Raw genomic sequence first — 21,845 nt, forward strand, 5'->3', positions numbered from 1 at the left:
ATGAATTCAGACAAGGGAAATACAACACAGGAGATGATAAGAGAAGTCTTTTGTGTCATGATTATTGCCTAAGACTATTAGATAGGCAGAATGCTGTGAATTTTTTTTAAGAAGATATAACCAAAAAAAAAAAAAAAAAACCTAGTTGTAAGTAGTTGTTTTGGTTTACTTTCTCTGCTCGATAGGAGAAAATGTGCAGAAACTGGTTAGTTCTTGATAAATGGAAATTCTCATTATCTTTTGGGAGATATGAGAAGCACAATTTGGCAAATCGAGGAACAGAGGAACATGTGACTGATAGGGGATGACCTGTAATGCCAACCAAAGGGCATTCACTGAAGAGAGGCTAAGGTGAAGAGAGAGCAGTGGGGAGTGTGTACCCCACACACTTCCCCTGCCTTCCCGTCATCACCATGCCTCCTCTTTGCTCTGTGCTGAAACCCCCTCTTCTCATCTTAGACACACAACACTTATCACCTGCCCCTCTTTTGCTGCTCCGTCCCACACCTTGTGATTCCTTCTTGATGTTCAGATGCTCGGGCTCCTGGGCCCCTCACAGCAGTGTGCCCCAGTTTGAGACCCATGCACATGCTGCCTTCTCTGCTCCTTTCATTGGGCAAGGCCCCTTTTCCTTCAAGACTGAATTTGTAGGTGCGCACCTTCAAGGAGGCTTTCCTGATCCTCGAGGATATGCTTGCTCTTTGCAAAGCTTGCATCACAGCATTGCCAGTTGTGATTTTTTACTGGTCTCCCCCACTAGTCAGCCCATCTGGCATGGTAGACATGATGAATAATTACTACTGGAGTGACTGAAGGGCTGATCAAGTGATGTTCCCCATTGCACTGACCAGGCACAATGTTTCTTTCTCTGCCTGATCTTGTCTGTCTGAGCCTTGTGCCCACCTGGCTGACCAGGGCCCATCTCATTCTTATGCAGAACAGGTCTAGTTTCATTGGAACCAACTCCCAGCATGATTTCATGCTTTTCATTGTTCCTGGATATCATTTTGATATATTGGTTGATTTAGCAGTCCATTGGTTTCAGATTGCAGTGTATGTATGGGTAACAGGAATTTCTACTGTTCATTAAAAAACATTAATTAGGGCCTCCCTGTTGGTGCAGCAGGTTGAGCGCAGTTTGCTGTGAAGCTGTCAGCAGCCTCTGCAGCGCAAGTTCCATTCCCAGCCGGCCAGGGAGATACCCACATGGTGTGGCAGACCTCCTGTCTCATCTGCTGCTCCCCTCAGCAGTGCTTTCTGCCCGTCTGCCTGTTCTGTTCCCTTCTCTGTGTCTGGTGAATCCTCTCACCCTCCTGTACCTCTGACCAGTACCCCAGTTCGTGTATAAAAATAAATAAATCTTAAAAAAAAATTGATTAAAGTTTAATCGTTATTGCTATCATGCAGAAACTCTCTCTAAAGACCTTAAAAGAATTTGAAGTTCCTGCTCACTAATAAAAAGACTGAGAGATGAAAATGTGTTTGTTTCTCTCATTTTTCTTGAATAGGCTGTTGATGTAGATTTTTCTCCACACACTATTATGTGAGATGCAGTCATTTAAATTAATTTCATAGTTTAAATTATCATCAGAAAGCAATAGAAATGGCAACAGATTAATTGTAATTAGCAATGAGTATTAATGAATATAAACATTTAATTTCCATGAGAAAATTCCTCAAAGGAATTTTATCTCCATTATTTTCTAAATTAACTTAATTCTAATAGTTATACTTATGATCCATTAATAGTAATAATGGTACTTACTATACCTGGCACTTCAAGGTGGAAGTGTTATCAAGCCCTCTGTCCACAAAGAAAGAATACCGCATTTAACTGCTTAAGTTTTATGAGGCCATCTTGATTTACTTGAAAGTATGTGGGAAGACTAACTCTTATTTCTGAGACTAGAATATAGAAAAGAGAAGTCGTTGGGATTATGAGTATATATATACATATTAGTGGTAATTATGAGCCAAATAATATTATGTTTATTATTACGAACATAATAACTGTGCTTCCACTTTGGCCAATGATATATTCCTGAAAAGTTTTATGAAAATCAATTGTCTGTCTAATCAGATAGAACTAACAATAGGGGGATATTTTCAAGAATTTCCAAAATGTGTATTTCTGTGAAAAAATTCTCCCTGTTGATCTATTTTTCAAGTCTGCTTTCCCCCATTTGCTGTGTATAAATCTGGCCCCACTACTCCCTGCTGCCCAGTGGGAAGAACTCCTTTCATTCCTTTAGTTCCGGCTGCCCTGCTTGTTCCAACCAAGACACTGAGCTGGGTTATACTGGTGGTTTTGAGGACAGGTTGTTTCCATGCTGACAGCAGAGGAAGGAGGTTTAATTTGGGGTGTTGTGGTTAGGGTCTGCAAGAGGAGACAAATTTGTGGGGCAGGGAGGAGGGGAGGGTAAATTTCCAGAAGGTAAGTTTTTTGAGAAAGGATGAAGTTTGCATAAGGATGAGAATCCTTTATGAGAGAGAATAGTATGTGGCCATCCTAGCAAAAATAAGGAAAATAAAAAACTATGGTTACATTCTTGGCACTACCTTCCCTTCCTCATCTGGAAACTTTATGTGTCATTTAGTTTTAGGTCTGCTACTATTTTCAGCTATTGAAAGTTAGGGTATTCATAGAAAGGGGAGGAGAAGATTTAGAATTTGAAAACCTCAAAAACAATTTTTATATCCTGGCTAGATGATGAAAATATTAGTAAATTTCCCAAGTTTTAGATGTGTTTGATGTTGCCATAATCATCTTGTAAAAGGTTGCATTTTAAATGATAAAAGCTCCTAAAAATAGCAAGTGATTAACACTCCTATAAAAAGCATCTGATGGGGCCTCCCCTGGTGGCGCAGCGGTTGAGCGCTGGGCTGGAAGCTGCCCACACCCTCTGCAGCGCAGGTTAGATCCCTGGCCTCCGGCCAGGGTCCCTCATGGTGCACAGACCTCTCCTGCCTCCCGCTGCTCCCCTCAGCAGTGTATTTCGTCGGTCTGCCTGTACTGTTCCCCTCTCAGGCACTGGTTAATTCTCTCACCCTCCTGCACCTCTGACTGTACCCAGTGCTTGTATAAATAAATCTTTAAAAAAAAAAAAATCGCATCTGAGGGCTTTCCTGGTGGCCCAGGCAGTTGAGCGCTGCAGCCTCTGCAGTACAGGTTTGATCTGGCCAGCTGGCTAGAATCCCACATGGTGCCACAGACCTCTCCTGTCCCACCTGCTGCTCCCCTCAGCAGTGTTTTTCATCAGTCCGCCTGTTCTATTCCCCGCTCTGTCTCTGGTGAATCCTCTCACCCTCCCGTGCATCAGGCCTGTACCCCAGCACTTGTATAAATAAAAAATAAATCTTAAAAAAAAAATCTGAAAATAAGGGCCCCTTGACACTAGAGAATAAACAATACATGTTTAAAAGCAATTATACTAGAAGTCTAGGGACAGTATCTGAGGATGGAGTGAGAGTGACTTTGATAAGAAAAGAGGGGGTGGGGGGAAGAGGTGGTTAGAGGCCCATCTCAAGAACTTTCAGGGTCTGTGGGATCACAGGATGGAATCTTTTTGTGCCTTTCACCATCCTCCTCATCCTAATCAGTCCACGTTGGCCTGAGCACATGTCCTGCAGGCCCTTTCCATAGGTTTATTTATTTATTTATACAAGCACTAGGTACAGTCAGAAGCGCGGGAGGGTGAGAGAATTCACCAGAGCCAGAGTCAGGGGCAGAGCAGGCAGAAGGACAAAAGTACACTGCTGAGGGGAGCAACGGGCAGCAGGAGAGGTCTGCGCACCATGTGGGACTCTCCTCCTGTGGCCGGGGAGCAGCTGGGGATTGAACCGGCGCTGCAGAGGCTGCGGGCAGCTTCGCAACCCAGCACTCAACTGCTGCGCCACAGGGGAGGCCCCGGAAATTTTGTTTTGATCTCTACAGTGAACTTTAGGATCTAGGTCACTATAGGGCAATTACAAAATCCTGAAGATGACTGCAAACTTGTCCAGTATTGTGTTGGATATTGTAAGTCCAAAGGAATTCCATTTATGTATGTCTGGTGCAAGTTGCAGCCCAATATGCATCTCAGGTATAGACTCTCCTTCAATACATCATCACAGTTAGATAACCTGGTAGAACTAGGGCAGAGTAGGGGAAATGGATAGAGTTTGGGTTGAGCTAGACACATTTTGGCTACTCCCTGAAGAGTAGATTCTACCAAGGCCTCCCTGGTGGCTTAGGGATTAAGTCTCTTCACTATCACTGTCAAGTCTTGAGTTAGATTCCTGGCAATGGAGCTAACCCACATGGCACAGCAGACCTCTCCTGTCTCTCTTGCTGCTCCCCTCAGCAGTGTACTTCAGTAAATCTGCCTGTTCTGCTCCCCACTCTGTCTCTGGTGAATCCTCTCATCCTCCTTTCACACCTTTGGCCTACACCCCAGTTCTTCTATGCAAAAATAATAAAAAACAACAGCAATCTTTGAAGACTAAAAATACATTTAAAAAGTATATTCTACCAAAGGTTTAAAACAAATGAGCTTTTTTTTTTTTTTAAAAAAAAGAATTATTTTATTTATTTATGCATACAAGGACTAGGGTGCAGGCCAGATGTACAGGGGCTTTGAGGATTCACCAGAGACAGAGTGGGGATCAGAACAGGCAGATCTACTGAAATACACTGCTAAAGGGTGCAGTGGGCAAGACAGGAGAGGTCTGCTGCACCATATGTGGGTTAGCTCCTTGGCCGGAGATTGGAACTGATCTTGGAACTGATGCCACAGTGGCTGGCAATAGCTTGAGCACAGACTTTAACCCCTCTGCCACCAGGAAGGCCCCAAATGAGCTTTCTTAGGGAAATTACTTAGTGTTCTCTTCACTGCAGAAAAGACAAGGTTAAGTCTAGTCTGTGTTTATACAATTACCAGAGTCTCCTCCACGATCTATGACTTCATCACCACACAACTCTTTATCACCATCCTAGAAAAGACAGAGAAATGAAAAAAAAAATAGTGTTAGGATTCTTTGAGTCTTTTTCTCAATACAAGAAGAAATTCCCTAAGTTGGAAGAAGATGCTTAGTTCTAGCACTTTGAAAAGAGTAGCAGATTAAAAAGGCTGAACAATAGGATAACATAAGATAGATCTTAAAGTTCCAAAATTAGCTTGTGCCTTATTCTGAGTAGAGCTGATTCAGGATCATTATTCTATCCTCTTGACTCACATGTCCAAAGCTCCAAAATCACGGGGAAGCCTGGCTGTCCTCAAGGGGAAGGGCCCCAAGAAAAGGCAGCTGTCCTGCAGAGATTCGGCCTAACCCACTATAAAGCCTTCCGTATGTGTTTCGGGAAGGTTCTGGAGTTCTTTCAGGACTTTTGCCTGGCAAATAAGTATTCAGAATTTCTGAGAGCACCTGCCTGCCAGAGGTGTGTGACAGGTGTGACTGAGCTCTCTTTCCAGTCGTATTTTACCTTGGTTTTTATTAGCTATTGTCTCTGTAGCTCTAACTAAAGAAAAACACTCAAGAGAATTGAAGGAAAATTCTAGCCTCAGGGACATAATTGAACAGTAGAGTGTTTGCCTAATGAGGTTTTCCCTTTCTAAATCCTCATTATTTTGTTTTGAGAGAGAGCAGGAAATGTTTCTAGATCTCTGGAAAGGGGGCTCTGGGGAATGACCTCACCACTCTAGTTTGGGCTGACCTCTCTTTTCTGAGGGTGTTCTGAGTTTTCAACCACCCTCTCGCCAAATACCCACTAAGGCTCCTCTGTTATCCCTTTGATTCCAGGTCAAAGGTCATCTTATCTGTTATCCCTTTGATTCCAGGTTCAGAGGTCATCTGATCAGTGAAGACTCTTATGACTCTCCCCTTTCTGCTCTGACCTTATATTTCTAGATAGCACTAACACTGACATGAACGTATTGGCTTATCTTGTTCTGCTTGTCTCCATTCTCATGTAGTCTCCACAAGACATGGGGATTTGCTCACCTGGGAATCTCCAACATAAGCTCACTTCCTGGCATGTGGTAGACTCTCAATGAATATTTTGAAGGAATGCATCAGAGAAACTGCCACACCTATTAGCTGCTGTGGGCAGAAAAAACAAAAAGTGGTGCTTTCAAGTAACAACTTGAGAGTTACCAGGAGTTAATGTGGTAAGAAATTGTCAGTGTATGTGCAGGTCTAGGCTGCTTCTGCTGGGGCAAGTAGCCGTGAGTATTCACTCATTTATAAAGGTTACTGTTAATATGAGTAATAATGGGGACCTGGCTGGAAATGGAGGAATTTTGGAGTGGGATATAAGGTTCAGGAGAGTCCATTGAAAGTGATGGGTTAGGGGCCTCCCCAGTGGCGCAGCGGTTGAGTGCTGGGTTGCGAAGCTGCCCGCAGCCTCTGCAGCGCCGGTTTGATCCCTGGCTGCTCCCCGGCCACCAGAGGAGGGTCCCACATGGCGCGCAGACCTCTCCTGCCACCCGCTGCTCCCCTCAGCAGTGTATTTCGTCAGTCTGCCTGCTCTGTTCCCCGCTCTGGTGAATTCTCTCACCCTCCCGCGCTTCTCACTGTACCCAGTGCTTGTATAAATAAATAAATAAAAATAAATCTTAAAAAAAAAGAAAGTGATGGGTTAGGACAAAGCTGGATGATATCCAGGATTCCTTTTAATTCTATATTACTAAATAAGAAAATATTTTGTTTGTGTATATAAAGTGCAATGTTATATCATGCTGATTGAGGTTAAGAGTTGAAGAGTTGGAAAGGAAGCACCACAAGAATAGAAAACTGCCTCAGTAAATCCTGGGGGCTGGGGGGGGGGTAGAAGTGATTACCATAGTCCTTAAACAGCTGTAGAGGTGAAAAATCCTTAGGAGCCCCCTGCTGTAGCAAGTATCAGGAGGCGCAGACCAGAGGTGGGGTCATGGAGGTTGAGGTCCTTGTAGAGATTTGCTAGTCCTTAGAAATCAACTTAGTCACACTCTAGAAGTAATTAGGGTAACAAAAGTTAACTCCACAAAGGAATGAGCCCCTCTCATAGAGAAGAAGACTTTATCAGGACAGTATCTGCTCTGGTGAGGGGCAGCAGCCTCCTGCCTGCCTGTGACCTGTGACCCTGCTGGTGCTTCTCTTCACTGACCTTCTCCATTTGCAAAGCAGCAGAGGCAGCTTCTTCCCAAGGCTGCTCGCTTGTGACTATGCAGGCCTCTTTTTGCAAACCTGTCCCTTTTGGGGGCAGCCCTTTCTGTCTGCCAGTGTTTGTGCAAACATTCTTTGTCCTTCTCTTTTATAATAAACCTGCCCTCTTGGAGGTAACTAAGGCCTCTGTCTCCTGGAGAAACTCACTTGGGAAACTTGCCAGTGCTGCTGAAATGGGAGCTCTGGTGAAATTTTTCTCAGAGTATATCCAAGGGCCCTGCTCTCCAAACCCAACATCTCCCAGACTTCAAAGCCGCAAGATTGAAGTGGTATCTTTTTTTATTTTTTAAAAACATGCCTTTTCTCTCTCTCTTTTTTTAAAAAAGATTTATTTATTTATACAGGAACCCAGGTATAGGCCAGAGGTGTGGGAGGGTGAGAGAATTCACCAGAGACAGAGCAGGGAGCAGAACAGGCAGATGGACCAAAAACACTGCTGAGGGGAGAAGCAGGTGAGACAGGAGAGGTCTGCTGTTCCATGTGGGTACCTCCCTAGCTGGCAGGGACTCAAACCCGTGGTGCTGAGGCTGCAGACAGCTTCATAGTGCTGCAGTCAACCACTGAGCCACCCGGGAGGCCCAGAAGTGGTATCTTTAAAACCAAATGTAGGGTAAAGAAAATGTCGGGCTTTTCTGTCCTCCCGCCAGCAGGATAGATGGTGGATCCTTGCGGTCCTGAATGTATTTCTGATGGCGGGCACCTGGAGCAGGGTGTGGGCATAGGTAGATGGGATTCACCCTGGCTAAGACTGTGCTTTTAAGGGAGGTGTCACGGGGACGCCAGCAGAAGCAAGAGAAGTAGCAGAAGCCGAGAACGAAAGGGAAGCCGAGAGAGAAGCAAGAGAAGCAGAAGCTGAGAGAAGGCCGGGGAGCCCAGAGTGAAGACCTGCTGGGGGCTGGGAGGCCTGCCAGCCTCCTGGTCCCCCAGTACCCCTGTCTGCTGTGTACCAGGTAAATCCCAATAAAAGACCTGCAAAACCACTGAGGACTCTGACTTCTCCTTTACCCGGTCTGCATGGGATCAGAAAACCTGCACTGTGCCCGGTCCTACCTCTGCACCAAATAACAGTCTGCTGTGGGAATACTTGAAATAATAAATCCAAGGGGTTCATTATGGCTATACATTTCATTGGCAAACATATGTGTTAGGGGACCATTAGCTTGGTGTAGGGCAAGGAAAAATGTCAGGCTTTTCTGCCCTCCCGCCATCAGGATAGATGATGGATCCTTGCGGTCCCGAGTGCATGCCTGATGGCGGGCACCTGGAGTAGGGTGTGGGCATAGGTAAATGGGATTCACCTGGGCTGAGACGGTGCTTTTAAGGGCAGCGTCACGGGGACGCCAGGAGAAGCTAAAAGAGAAGCCGAGAGAAGGCCGGGGAGCCCAGAGTGAAGACCTGCTGGGGGCTGGGAGGCCTCCCAGCCCCCCAGCACCCCTGCCTGCCGTGTACCTGGTAATCCCAATAAAAAGCCTGCAAAAACCACTGAGGACTCTGACTCCTCCTTTACCTGATCTGCTGGATATTCGAAAACCTGCACAGTGTCCAGTCCTGCCCTTACAATTGGCGTAAGTTGGCAAGATGATCCATGAGACGTGTATGGAGCCCTCCGAAGACCTGGAGGGACTAAAGAGTAACAGACTGTGTTTGCCTGTGATGACGCTGGAGGCGCCATGGCGGCACAGAAGGTGGACACCGTCCAGGAGCTGCGGCACGAGACCTCAGCTGGAGGAGGAGACGCCCGAGAGGACCAGTCAACGACACCTGAGGCAGCAGAATCGTCGGGAAGAGAGGGTCATGATTTGGAGCTTGCCAGTGCTGATGCAGGGAGAGGCCAACAGACTTGGCCTAATGGACTTGGACTGATGAACTTGGACTGACAATCCTGCCAGAAGGTGGAGGACCTTGGCAGGTTATGTTTTTTTGAGAATCTGGGGGTGGCCAGTGGGCCTTGATGGCCAAAAGCAGCCTGTGCATGCCCAGCAGCCAGGCAGAGGAGAAAAGCCAACTGAGAAGGCAAAAGCTGGTGCTGATGCTAAGTTTGAGAAGCCCTGAGCGGCTATTAAGCAGCCTGAGTATGAAGACCAGTGAGTCTCTTAAAATCACCTGTGGGTGATGCCCTGCTCGTTGTCGAGTGAGGGTGAGGTGCTGAGGAACCCGTCCTTTGGGGATGGGTGGGGAACGTGGCTTGGGGTGGAGCCCAAGCCGCATGTAGAGTTTGGATCCCCGACCCAGGTGCTTGTGCAGTGGGTTGGCTTGAGTGCAGGGGTCTGCGAGTCACACTGGTGGCAATGAAAGCCGAATGTTGGAGCGACTGCAGACAGAAACCCTGAGGGTTGGCGATTACCCCCAACAGTATAGAATTGCCAATCCCAGAGCGAGTGCATCCTGGGGGTGGATGCTGTGTGTGGCTTGTAGCCGAGACTACAGCCAGAGGCCAGGAAGCCTGACGGCTCCTGGTGTGTTACAGTAGATGCCGTGAGTGGTTCCCCTCCCTTGGATGAGCAGTGCCTTCGGCAGCAGATTTGGTGGATCATCTGCTGGTACCAATAATTGTCTTTTGCCACTAGGTTGGGGCCCTGCCTGGACTTATTTGTGTTCTGTTGTATTTTGTTATATTGTGATGTATTTGCTTTTGTGGGCCATGGCTGCATTGTTGATGTTTCCTAAGAAAATTGTATATATGAAGACTATATGGCAGAAAACCCTGAGGGGGTGGACTGTAGGGCAAGGAAAAATGTCAGGCTTTTCTGCCCTCCCGCCATCAGGACAGATGATGGATCCTTGCGGTCCTGAATGCATGCCTGATGGCGGGCACCTGGAGTAGGGTGTGGGCATAGGTAGATGGGATTCACTTGGGCTGAGACGGTACTTTTAAGGGCAGCGTCAGGATGCCAAGAGAAGCTAAAAGAGAAGCTGAGAGAAGGCCGGGGAGCCCAGAGTGAAGACCTGCTGGGGGCTGGGAGGCCTGCCAGCCTCCCGGCCCCCCAGCACCCCTGCCTGCCATGTACCTGGTAATCCCAATAAAAAGCCTGCAAAAAAACCACTGAGGACTCTGACTCCTCCTTTACCTGATCTGCTGGATATTAGAAAACCTGCAGTGTCCAGTCCTGCCCTTACACTTGGGAAAACTGTGTCAAAGAAAGACAATTTCCATTTGTGATAATTGGGAAAGAGTTTGAAATACAGATTCTCCCCTCCCTTCATTCTTTCTTAGTCTTACTCCCTTCCTACTTTCTCCTTTTCCATTTATTTCAAGTTCTCACTTTTTTACATGAAAATCCATAAGTCAAACAAAACATGAGAGAAGGTTAATTTGCTCAGTATTTCCATTAATCCTAACCTTCAGAAGTCACTAAAGTTAATGGCCTCCTTTGTTCTTGCAGTTCTTCCACTAATTCGTGCACATGTACAGAAAGATATATTTCTTTAGATCTTGTAAAAATTATTTGCTTGTCTGTTGGAAGATAATTTAAATGGTAGAAAAGTTCCCATCTCTTCTGTATTACACCCTGTAGGGGCAGGAACAGGACACAGCGCAGGTTTTCTGATCCCATGCAGACCGGGTGAAGGAGGAGTCAGAGTCCTTAGTGGGTTTTTTGCAGGTCTTTTATTGGGGTTCACCAGGCATATGGCAGGCAGGGGTGCTGGCTGGGGGGCTGGCAGGCCTCCCAGCCCCCAGCAACTCTGTACTCTATCTGGGTTCTCTGGCGTTCTCTGCTTCTGCTTCGGGCTTCTGCTGCTGCTGCTACTGCTACTGGTGCTGCTGCTGGCGTCCCCGTGATGCCGCCCTTAAAAAGCACAGTCTTAGCTCAGCTGAATCCCATCTACCTATGCCCACACCCTATTCCAGGTGCCCGCCATCAGGCATGCATTCAGGACAAGGATCCATCATCTATCCTGATGGCGGAAGGGCAGAAAAGCCTGATATTTTCTTTACCCTACAGTCCACCCCCTCAGGGTTTTCTGCCATATAATCTATACATATATATATATTTATACAATTTTCTAAGCAAACAAACAATGCAGCCATGGCCCACAAAAGCAAATACATCAAATATAACAAAATACAATATAACAAAATACAACAGAACACAAATAAGTCCAGGCAGGGCACCAACCTAGTGCAAAAGACAATTATTGGTACCAGCAGATGAGCCACCAAATCTGCTGCCGAAGGCACTGCTCATACAAGGGAGGGGAAATCACACACCGCATCTGCTATAACATACCAGGAGCCGTCAGGCTTCCTGGCCTTCTCTGGCTGTAGTCTAGGCTACAAGGCACACACAGCATCCACCCCCAGGATGCACTAGCTCTGGGATTGGCAATTTTATTCTGTTGGGGGTAATCGCCAACCCTCAGGGTTTCTGTCTGCAGTCGCTCCAACATCGGCCTTCATGGCCACCCATGCGACTCGCAGACCCCTGCACTCAAGCCAACCCACTGCACAAGCACATGGGTCGGGGATCCAAACTCTGCATTCGGCTTGGGCTCCACCCCAAGCCACATTTCCCACCAGTCCCCCAAGGACAGGTTCCTCAGCTCCTCACCCTCACTCAAGAATGAGCAGGGCATCACCCACAGGTGATTTTACGAGACTCACAGTTCTTCAGCATACTCAGGCTGCTTAACAGCCGCTTAAGGCTTCTCAACTTAGCATCAGTACCAGCTTTTGCCTTCTTAGTTGGCTTTTCTCCTCCACCTGGCTGCTGGGCATAACAGGCTGCTTTTGGCCATCTAGGCCCACTGGCCACCCCCAGATTCCCATCTCCTGGGGTTTACAAACAAAACTGTTCCACCCCCAGGATCCCAAAACATATCAACCTGCAAGGTCTTCCACCTTCTGGCAGGATTGTCAGTCCTAGTCCATCAGTCCATCAGTTCAAGTCCATTGGCCTCTCCCTGCGTCAGCAACAGCCTGCTGCCTCAGGGGTCATTGGCTGGTCCTTTCCGGTGTTGGTGGCTGGTCCTTTCCGGTGTCGTTGGCTGGTCCTCTCGGGCGTCTCCTCCATGCGAGGTCTCGTCCCACAGCTCCGGACCGTATCCAACTTCTGTGCCGCCATGGCGCCTCCAGCGTCATCACAAGCAAACAGTCTGTTCTCCTTAGTCCCTCCAGGTCTTTGGAGGGCTCCAATACCCGTCTGCATGGATCTTGCCGACTTACGCCAATTGTAAGGGCCGGACTGGGCACAGTGCAGGTTTTCTGATCCCATGCAGACCGGGTAAAGGAGGAGTCAGAGTCCTTAGTGGGTTTTTTGCAGGTCTTTTATTGGGGTTCACCAGGCATATGGCAGGCAGGGGTGCTGGCTGGGGGGCTGGGAGGCTGGCAGGTCTGCCAGCCTCCCAGCCCCCAGCAAGTCTGTACTCTATCTGGGTTCTCTGGTGTTCTCTGCTTCTGCTTCGGGCTTCTGCTGCTGCTGCTGCTGCTGCTGCTGCTGCTGCTGCTGCTGCTACTGCTACTGGTGCTGCTGCTGCTGCTCCTGCTAGTGCTGCTGCTGGCGTCCCCGTGACGCCGCCCTTAAAAGCACAGTCTTAGCTGAATCCCATCTACCTATGCCCACACCCTACTCCAGGTGCCCGCCATCAGGCATGCATTCAGGACAAGGATCCATCATCTCTCCTGATGGCGGAAGGGCAGAAAAGCCTGATATTTTCTTTACCCTACACCCCCTCCCTACTGCCACACAAAAAATGTGTTTAACCCACCCACCATTAACTCTTTTTCCATTTTCTCCTGCCTTGAGATGGAGACAATCTTAGAATGGTCCTATTGACCACCTCTGCCTCTGCCTCCTGTTATTCTTCCCATTGGTCTTTGCAGTGGGGCCACGAGGCAGGACAGACAGGAGCAGGCCTGGAGGCAGGCAGTTAGTAGAGCCCCCCAGGCATCTTTACACTCCCTCTTTGGGCTCTCTCGTGGTCTTCCTTTTCTTTTTTTTTTATAAATTTTATTGTTATATTCCCCATACAATTGCAGCCCCCCATTCTGACCCCAATCCCTCCCCTCCCGCCCCCGCCCCCCTAAAAGTGTCTCTGGTTCATAGTTTTTTGTTGATTTTGATTTTCACTTTCTTATAGTTATTCATTTTCCTGGTCCCTTATTTAAGTTTTCTAGATTCCTGCTATGAGTGAGACCATCCGGTATTTTTCTTTTTCTTTTTGGCTTATTTCGCTGAGCATGATCCCTTCCAGCGCCATCCATGTTGCAGCAAATTGCATGTGTTTATCTTTTTTGAATGCTGAGTAATATTCCATGGTATATATGTACCACATCTTCTTGATCCAGTCATCTATTTTTGGGCATTTGGGTTGTTTCCAAAGCTTAGCTATTGTAAACAGTGCTGCTATAAACATAGGGGTGCAGGTGTTCTTTGGAATTGATGTTTCTGTGTCCTTTGGGTAAATACCTAGGAGTGGAATTGCTGGATCATATGGAAGCTCTATGTTTAGTAGGTCCAGAAATCTCCACACAGCTTTCCACAGTGGTTGGACCAGTTTGCACTCCCACCAACAGTGCAGAAGAGTTCCTTTTTCTCCACACCCTCGCCAACATTTGTTGTTGCTAGTTTTTTTAATATGTGCCATTCTCACTGGTGTAAGATGGTATCTCATGGTAGTTTTGATTTGCATTTCCCTGATGTTGAACATTTTTTCATATGCCTGTTGGCCATTTGCATTTCCTCTTCAGAGAAGTTTCTTTTAAGCTCTTCTGCCCATTTTTTGACTGGATTATTTTCTTTGTTGTTGTTGAGTCTCATCAGCTCTTTGCAGATTTTTGTGATCAGTCCTTTATCATTAGTGTTGGGTGCAAAAATGTTCTCCCAGTTGGTGGGGTTTCTCTTTGTTTTTGTTATTGTCTCTTTTGCTGTGCAAAAGCTCTTTAATTTGATGTAGTCCCAGCTGTTTATCTTTGCCTTCACTATCACTGCTTTGGGTGATGTGTCTGTAAAGATGTCTTTGATGTGCAAATCACGTAGTGTTTCGCCTATATTTCCTTCTATATATTTTATGGTTTCAGGTCTTATGTCTAGTTCTTTAATCCATTTTGAGTTGATTTTTGTGTATGGTGTGAGGTGGTGGTCAAGCTTCATTCTTTTGCATGTAGCGACCCAGTTTTCTCAGCACCATTTATTGAACAAACTTTCTTTGCTCCAATGCATATTCTTTGCTCCTTTGTCAAAGATTAGTTGACCATAAATCTGTGGGTTTATTTCTGGATTTTCTATTCGATTCCATTGGTCTGTATGTCTGTTCTTGTTCCAATACCATGCAGTTTTGATGATTATGGCTTTGTAGTATAGTTTGAAGTCTGGGAGTCTGATGCCTCCATTCCCTTCTTTTTTTTCCAGGAGAGCTTTGGCTATTCGGGGTTTTTTGTGATTCCATATGAATTTCATCAATAATTGTTCTATTTCTTTAAAGAATGACATTGAAATTTTGATTGGAATAGCATTGAATCTGTATATTGCTTTTGGAAGGATGGCCATTTTAATAATGTTTATTCTTCCAATCCATGAGCAGGGGATGTCTCTCCATTTCTTTGTGTCTTCTTCTATTTCTTTTAACAGTGTTTTATAGTTTTCTTTGTATAGGTCCTTTACCTCTTTTGTTAGATTTATTCCCAAATATTTGATTTTTTTTGTTTCAATAACAAAAGGGATGGTCTTTTTGATTTCTTCTTCTTCAGATTTATTGTTTGTATATAGGAAGGCTACTGACTTTTGCGTGTTGATTTTGTATCCTGCCACTTTACTGAACTGATTGATGAGTTGAATTAGCTTTTCTGTGGAGTTTTTGGGGTTCTCTATGTATAATATCATATCGTCTGCAAATAGTGATAGTTTGACTTCTTCTTTTCCTATTTGGATTCCTTGGATGTCTTTCTCTTGTCTTATTGCCCTGGCTAGGACTTCCAGTATTATATTGAAAAGCAATGGTGAGAGTGGACATCCTTGTCTTGTTCCAGATCTTAATGGAATTGCTTTCAGCTTTTCACCATTGAGAATGATACTGGCTGTTGGCTTGTCATAGATGGCCTTTATGATGTTGAGGTATGTTCCTTGTATCCCAAGAATTTCAAGGGCTTTTATCATGAATGGGTGTTGCACTTTGTCGAAAGCTTTCTCAGCATCTATTGATATTATCATATGGTTTTTATATTTCTTTTTGTTGATGTGTTGGATAACGTTGATTGATTTTCGGATGTTAAACCATCCTTGTGCCCCTGGAATGAATCCAACTTGGTCGTGGTGAATTATCTTATGGATACATTGTTGGATTCTGATAGCTAAAATTTTATTGAGGATTTTTGCATCAGTGTTCATTAGGGAGATTGGCCTGTAGTTTTCCTTTTTTGTGTTGTCCTTGTTTGGTTTTGGTATTAGTGTAATGTTGGCTTCATAAAACGTGTTTGGTATTGTCCCTTCCTTCTCAATTTTTTGGAAGAGTTTGTGAAGGATAGGCACTAATTCGTCTCTGAATGTTTGGTAGAATTCATTTGTAAATCCATCAGGTCCTGGGCTTTTGTTTTTGGGGAGGTTTTTGATTACCATTTCAATTTCGCTAATTGTAATTGGTCTGTTTAGGTGTTCTATTTCTTCTTTATCTAGCTTTGGGTGATTGTAGAGTTGTAGGAATTTGTCCATCTCCTCTAGATTGTTAAACTTGTTTCCATATAACTGTTCATAGTAGTTACTGATTATTCTTTTGATTTCTGCTGTGTCCGTTGTGATTTCTCCTCTTTCATTGATGATCCTGTTTATTTGTGCTTTCTCCCTTTTTTCCTTTGTGAGCCTGGCTAGGGGTTTGTCTATTTTATTGATTTTTTCAAAGAACCAGCTCTTGGTTTCATTGATCTTTTGGATTGTTTTTTTAGTTTCAATTTCATTTATTTCTGCTTTGGTTTTTATTATTTCTTTTCTTCTACTGGTTTTGGGGTTTTTTTGTTGTTCTTTTTCTAGATCTTTGAGCTTCGAGATTAGGTTGTTTCTTTGCGTTCTTTCTTGTTTCTTGATGTGAGCTTCTATTGCTATATATTTTCCTCTTATTACTGCTTTTGCTGCATCCCATACATTTAGGATATTGGTGTCCTCCTTGTCGTTCAATTCAAAAAATTTTTTAATTTCTTCTTTGATCTCCTCATTAGTCCAATGGTCTTCCAGTAGTGTGGTTTTTAATCTCCATGAGGTAGGAAAGTTCCTTGCCTTCTTTTTATGGTTTATTTCTAGTTTGATGCCTTCATGGTCAGAAAAGATGGTTGATATGATTTCAATCTTGGTGTATCTGTTGATGTTTGTCTTGTGCCCCAGTATGTGATCGATCCTGGAGAATGATCCGTGTGCGCTTGAGAAAAATGTGTACTCCGTTTTTTTGGGGTTTAGTGTTCTATAGATGTCTGTTAAGCCCAATTGCTCTAGGTCTTTATTTAGAGCTTTGGTTTCTTTACTTATTTTTTGTCTTGTTGATCTATCCATTGTTGATAGTGGTGTGTTGAAGTCTCCCACTACGTATGTGTTTTCTCTGATGTCTGTTTTCAGAGAGGACAACAGTTGTCTGATATATTTTGGTGCTCCTTCGTTTGGTGAGTATATGTTAATGAGTGTTATTTCTTCTTGAAGTATTGTCCCCTTGATCATAATGTAGTGACCATTGGGGTCTCTTTTTATCTTTTTGAGTTTGAAATCTGTTTTATCTGATATAAGTATAGCTGTTCCTGCTTTCTTTTTTGGTCCATTTGCTTGTAGGATTGTTTTCCATCCTTTAACTTTGAGCCTATTTTTATCTTTTGTAGCTAAATGTGTTTCCTGGAGACAGCAAAAGGTTGGGTTTTGTTTCTTAATCCAGGCTGCAACTCTGTGTCTTTTTATTGAAGAGTTTAGTCCATTTACATTTAGAGTTAATATTGATATGTTAACATCTGTATTTGCCATTGTGTTTGTCTTTCCTTTGATTTTATTTATTTATTCTTTTAATAACATTTTTTTTTTTTGGGCCTTCTTTCATTGTTATTCGTCGCTCTGAGGTTCTGGCTTTAGGACTCCTTGTAGTATTTTTTGGAGTGGGGGTTTAGTTGCAATGAAATTCCGGAGTTTCTGTTTGTCTGGGAAGGTCCATATTCTTTCTTCAAAGAGGAAGGAGAGCTTTGCGGGATAGAGTATTCTTGGTTGGCATCTGTTTTCTTGGAGTCTGTTGACTATGTCCCTCCACTCTCTCCTTGCCCGTAGTGTTTCTTCGGAGAAGTCTGATGTCAGCCTGATTGGTTTTCCTTTGAATGTTATCTGTTTCTTCCCTCTTGGCAGCTTCATTATTTTTTCCTTGTCCTGGATTCTTGGGAGCTTTACTATTATGTGTCTTGCTGTATTTTTTCTTTCGTCGTGGAAGTTTGGTGTTCTTCTTGCTTCTTGTATATCAATTTTCAGCTCCTTCTTCACATTTGGGAAGTTCTCTTCAATTATCTCTTTGAATATTTTCTCTGTTCCTACATCTCTCTCCTCTCCTTCTGGTATTCCTATAACTCTTATATTTCCTTTCCTCATGGAGTCAGATAGTTCCCGAAGTCTTTCTTTGTTCTTTTTCCTTCGTACTTCTCTTTCCTTTTCTGTTTTGGTTCTTTTTATTTCTGTGTCTTCAAGATTACTTATTCGTTCTTCCATTTCATCTATTCTGCTTTCATTGCTTTTCCCAGAATTCTTTAGTTCTTCCATTAATTCTTTGATCTCCTGCATTTCTTTTACTTCCCTCTTTAGGGACTCAATTTCTTTCTTCTGACCATTGTTTTCCCTCTCTAGGGACTCAATTGCATTCTTCTGATCGTTGATTATTTTTCCCTTATCATTGTTTTCCTTTATGACTTCTGTCAGTTTTTTAATCACAGCAATTTTAAATTCTCTTTCTGGAAGGCTCAGAAATTCTTCCAAGTTATTGTCGTTGCAATCTGGGGGCTGGCTTTCTTTTTGTGGTGTGCTTTTTCTCTGGAGAGTTGCTAGGTTGCGTGTGGTTCTTCTCCTCCCTACTGTCTGTTTTCTAATTTGCCGTATGCGTTGGGACACTGTGTTGTTGGGACTGGCCGGCATCTTGGGTGGGCTTCTCTGTTCCCCTCTGGTTCTTCCAGGAGTCATCTGTCAGTTTCAAGCAGCCTTTACTGGAGAAAGGTCCCTGTTCTAAAATGCCGATGTGGGGACACACTCCCCTGTGCGCCTGGTCTGCCCCGGCGGTGGGTTCCCGCTCCCCCTCTGGGCTTGGACTGCAGGCCAGAGGGGGTCTGGCGTGGGCGAACTTCCCCCGCTCACCTCTGGCTCCTGAGGAAGCCTTCTGCAGGTAGTCTTTACTGAAGAAATGTCCCTGTTCTAAAATGGTGATGTGGGACACACTCCCTGCGCTTCTGGTCTCAGGCACACTCTTCTGCGCGCCTGGTCTGCCCCGGCTGTGGGTGCTCGCTCTCCCTGTGGGCTCAGACTACTTGTTCGGAAGGGGCCCGGTGTGGGCTAACTCCCCAGCTGGCCACTAGCTCCTTCAGTAGCCTGTGCTGGGGTCAAGTCGCTAGGTGGCGCCAGAGATCTCTCCTAGAGCCCTTGGGGAGCTGATTTTCCACCCCGTGGGACAGGGAGCAGAGCAGGGATGGTAGGGTACACCTCAACGGCTTTGGGGTGCTGTGTCTGCCTTGTGCCCCACCGTCGTGGGGAACCCACGCCCCTAATTTCGTGCCCCGGGTCTCAGTTCCAAAGCCCTCAGTTCCAGGACGCAGGCTGTAGCCCAGATCAGTGGCGCGGGAATGGCGCCTTTTGAATCCCGCTCCCCTGCCTGGGCGCCTTGTTCCTGCTCACTCAGGGAGGGCCTCCGCCGTCTCCCCGCAAGCCTAGGTCGCAGGCGCGGGGACCTGGGCCGCTGCAATCCGAGCGCCGCTTTCGCGCAAGCTTACCGGGCTGCTGGGGCTGTGTGCTGGTGCTGGTCTCCTCCTGGGGGCGGGGCTCTTTAATGGCGCCTGGAGCTCACCTCCGCGGCGGATCCTGCAGGGTTCGCCTCAGCTCCCGTTCACGGGGTGTGGTGGCTGAAATAGTTCCTTTCCACTCACAGTCCCGCTTGCTGTGTCCGTTTTTCTTGTTGGGCGTTTTGGTTTGTTGTTTTCCTCCTCTCTGCCGGTCGGAGAGTGCCGCCTCTGTGGGCGGGGGAGGGGAGCAGGGTTCTGCGCTTCCCTCCCTTCTGGTCCTCTTTTATGGCAACTTTCTTCTTCGGGCAGTTTGCTGGAGTCGTCCGTTTATCTTCCGTGTCCCAGTTCTCACTGGGACCTGCCGCTTTTCCTCCCTATTAACTTTTTTTAATGGGAGATCTTACTCGCAGCATCTCCTAGCCGCCATGTTGCTCTGCCCCTCGGTCTTCCTTTTCTGTGGTCACTTCACTCATCCTCCTCAAAGCTATTGTTCTATAGTTTTCTCCATCTCTGAGTGATGCTGTCTTTACGCCTCGGCCCCTAGGCTCAGGTGTGCCCGCTCACGCATGCCCATACCCATACTTCAGGTGTCCACAATTAGGCATGTGTACCCTGCACCCTGCTCACACATGCCTTCTCAAGATCAAGGCCACAGGTGATAGCCACAGAGCCTGTGGTGTAAAAAGCTTGATTCACTCATTTACCCTACCGTCCTCTTTGTTCCTACACACAATAGTTTAAGGGATTCCTCTTGGTTCCTGCAGAAGCTTAAAGTCATCCCTTCAAGAAAGGGGCTTCACCCCTTGTGTTTCTTCTGGGTTCTGCATTGAGATTGACTTTCCTCCCTCACCCACATGGAGGAACTTGACCTCTTGCTGGCTCCAGTGGCTGGAGAACCTGGGATACAGGGCCTGGGTCACAGTGTCCTGATCATGTGTGGGGATTGTTTTTCTGTGTGTTTCCCTGACAACTGGTGGTAAGTCTAAGTTAATAGTAAGTACTGCAGGGGATTTTCAAAATTTTAATGCAGGTCAATGATTTCAAATTTGATTTTTTATATTCCAAAAGGCAGGTTTATTATAAAAGGGAAGGAAAGGTAAAGAATGCTTGCACAGACACAAGTGGGCAGAAAGAGCTGCCCCTGAGGGACAGTGTAGGGTAAGAGATGATCAGGCTTTTGAGCTATTGGCCTCTGTGGCTATCACCTGTGACCTTGAATGCAGGAGGTACTTGGGAGCATGGGCTTGGGGTATGTATGCTTGATGGTGCACACCTGGAATATGGTGTGGGCATGTGTAAGTGGGCCCACCTGAACCGAGAGACTGAGGGTATAAGGGCAGCAGCATACACTGTCCTTGGCCAGTTTTAGTGGCCCCATTTGCCACGTATAGAAACACTATATATGCAAAGAGTTAAGAAATTCTCTAAATAGAATTAAATTTAGATCAGTAAATCATTAGTTTTTTATTATATGTACGTCACATGCAAGTAGGAACTAAAAAGTAATGACAATGATGCAGGTAGTCCCTGAGCCCATAGTTATTTATTTTTACTTGTCCCCCTTACATGTGCTGTTACTCTCTTCAGAGCAGACTTCATATCCTGGTTCCTCAGTGTATAGATGATGGGGTTCAGTAATGGAGTGACAGCAATGTAAAACAGGGTCACTGCTCCATCAAGGGGACTTTTGGACCCAGTCCGAATGTAGGTGAAAATGCAGGGCACATAGTAGAATGTGACCACAGTTAAGTGGGAGCTACAGGTGGAGAAGGCTCGGCGCCGCCCCTCAGCAGTGCGAATCTTCAGGATGGCATAGACTATGTTGCCATAGGACAGCAGAGTTAACGAGAAGCAGCTGATAGGCCCTAACACAACGGCCACAGAGACCACAATTTCATTAATAGTTGTGTCAGCACAGGCCAGTACCAACAGTGCAGGGATGTCACAAAAAAAATAATCTATTTCATTGGGCCCACAGTAGGGCAGGCGGAAGGTTAGGGTGGCCTCGATAGCCCCATGGATGGAGCCAGCCACCCACGTTCCAGCCGCAAGGGTGGCACATAACCTCCTACTCATGAGCACAGGGTAGCGCAGGGGCTGGCATATTGCCAGGTACCTGTCGTAGGCCATCACGGTGTAGAGGAAACATTGGGTGCTGCCAAAGAAGTGTGCGAAAAACAGTTGAGCCACACAGCCAGCAAATGGAATTGCCTTGCTGGCAGGAGTAAAATGCAATATAAATCGAGGGACAATGACAGAGGTGAATGTCATGTCCAGCAATGAGAGCACACCCAGAAGAATGTACATGGGGCGGGCATGGAGCTTTGGGTCAATCCACACAGTGACCAGAATGAGCAGGTTCCCCAGCTGAGTCAGGATGTAGATGATCAAGAAGACCAGGAAGAGCAGGATCCTCAGGTTTGGGGGGTGAGATAAGCCCAGGAGAATGAACTCTGTCACTGTTGTGTGCAGAGATGTGTTTCTGGTCTTCCCCATCTGTCTGTAGTCTGCTAAGATGAATTCAGACAAGGGAAATACAACACAGGAGATGGTAAGAGAAGTCTTTTGTGTCATGATTATTGCCTAAGACTATTTAGATAGACAGAATAGTGTTATTTGTTTTGGTTTACTTTCTCTATTCAATAGGAGAAAATGCCTAGAGACTGGTTAGTTCTTTTTTTTTTTTTAAAGATTTATTTATTTATTTATACAAGCACTGGGTACAGTCAGAGGCACG

The 21,845-nt window shown here is 45.6% G+C and overlaps 1 protein-coding gene across 1 annotated transcript; it reads right to left on the bottom strand.

The window, feature by feature from the left end:
• Positions 1-20,647: 20,647 nt before the first annotated feature.
• On the bottom strand, positions 20,648-21,604 carry LOC311175338 (olfactory receptor 10G2-like; the record flags this gene model as incomplete). The annotated part of the gene is made up of 1 exon (XM_084240231.1): positions 20,648-21,604. One exon carries the CDS (start codon positions 21,602-21,604, stop codon positions 20,648-20,650), a length of 957 nt encoding a protein of 318 aa, XP_084096357.1.
• Positions 21,605-21,845: the final 241 nt, after the last annotated feature.

The sequence above is a fragment of the Talpa europaea genome, assembly GCF_964194135.1.
Source record: "Talpa europaea genome assembly, chromosome: 8".
Classification (NCBI taxonomy): Eukaryota; Metazoa; Chordata; class Mammalia; order Eulipotyphla; family Talpidae; genus Talpa; species Talpa europaea.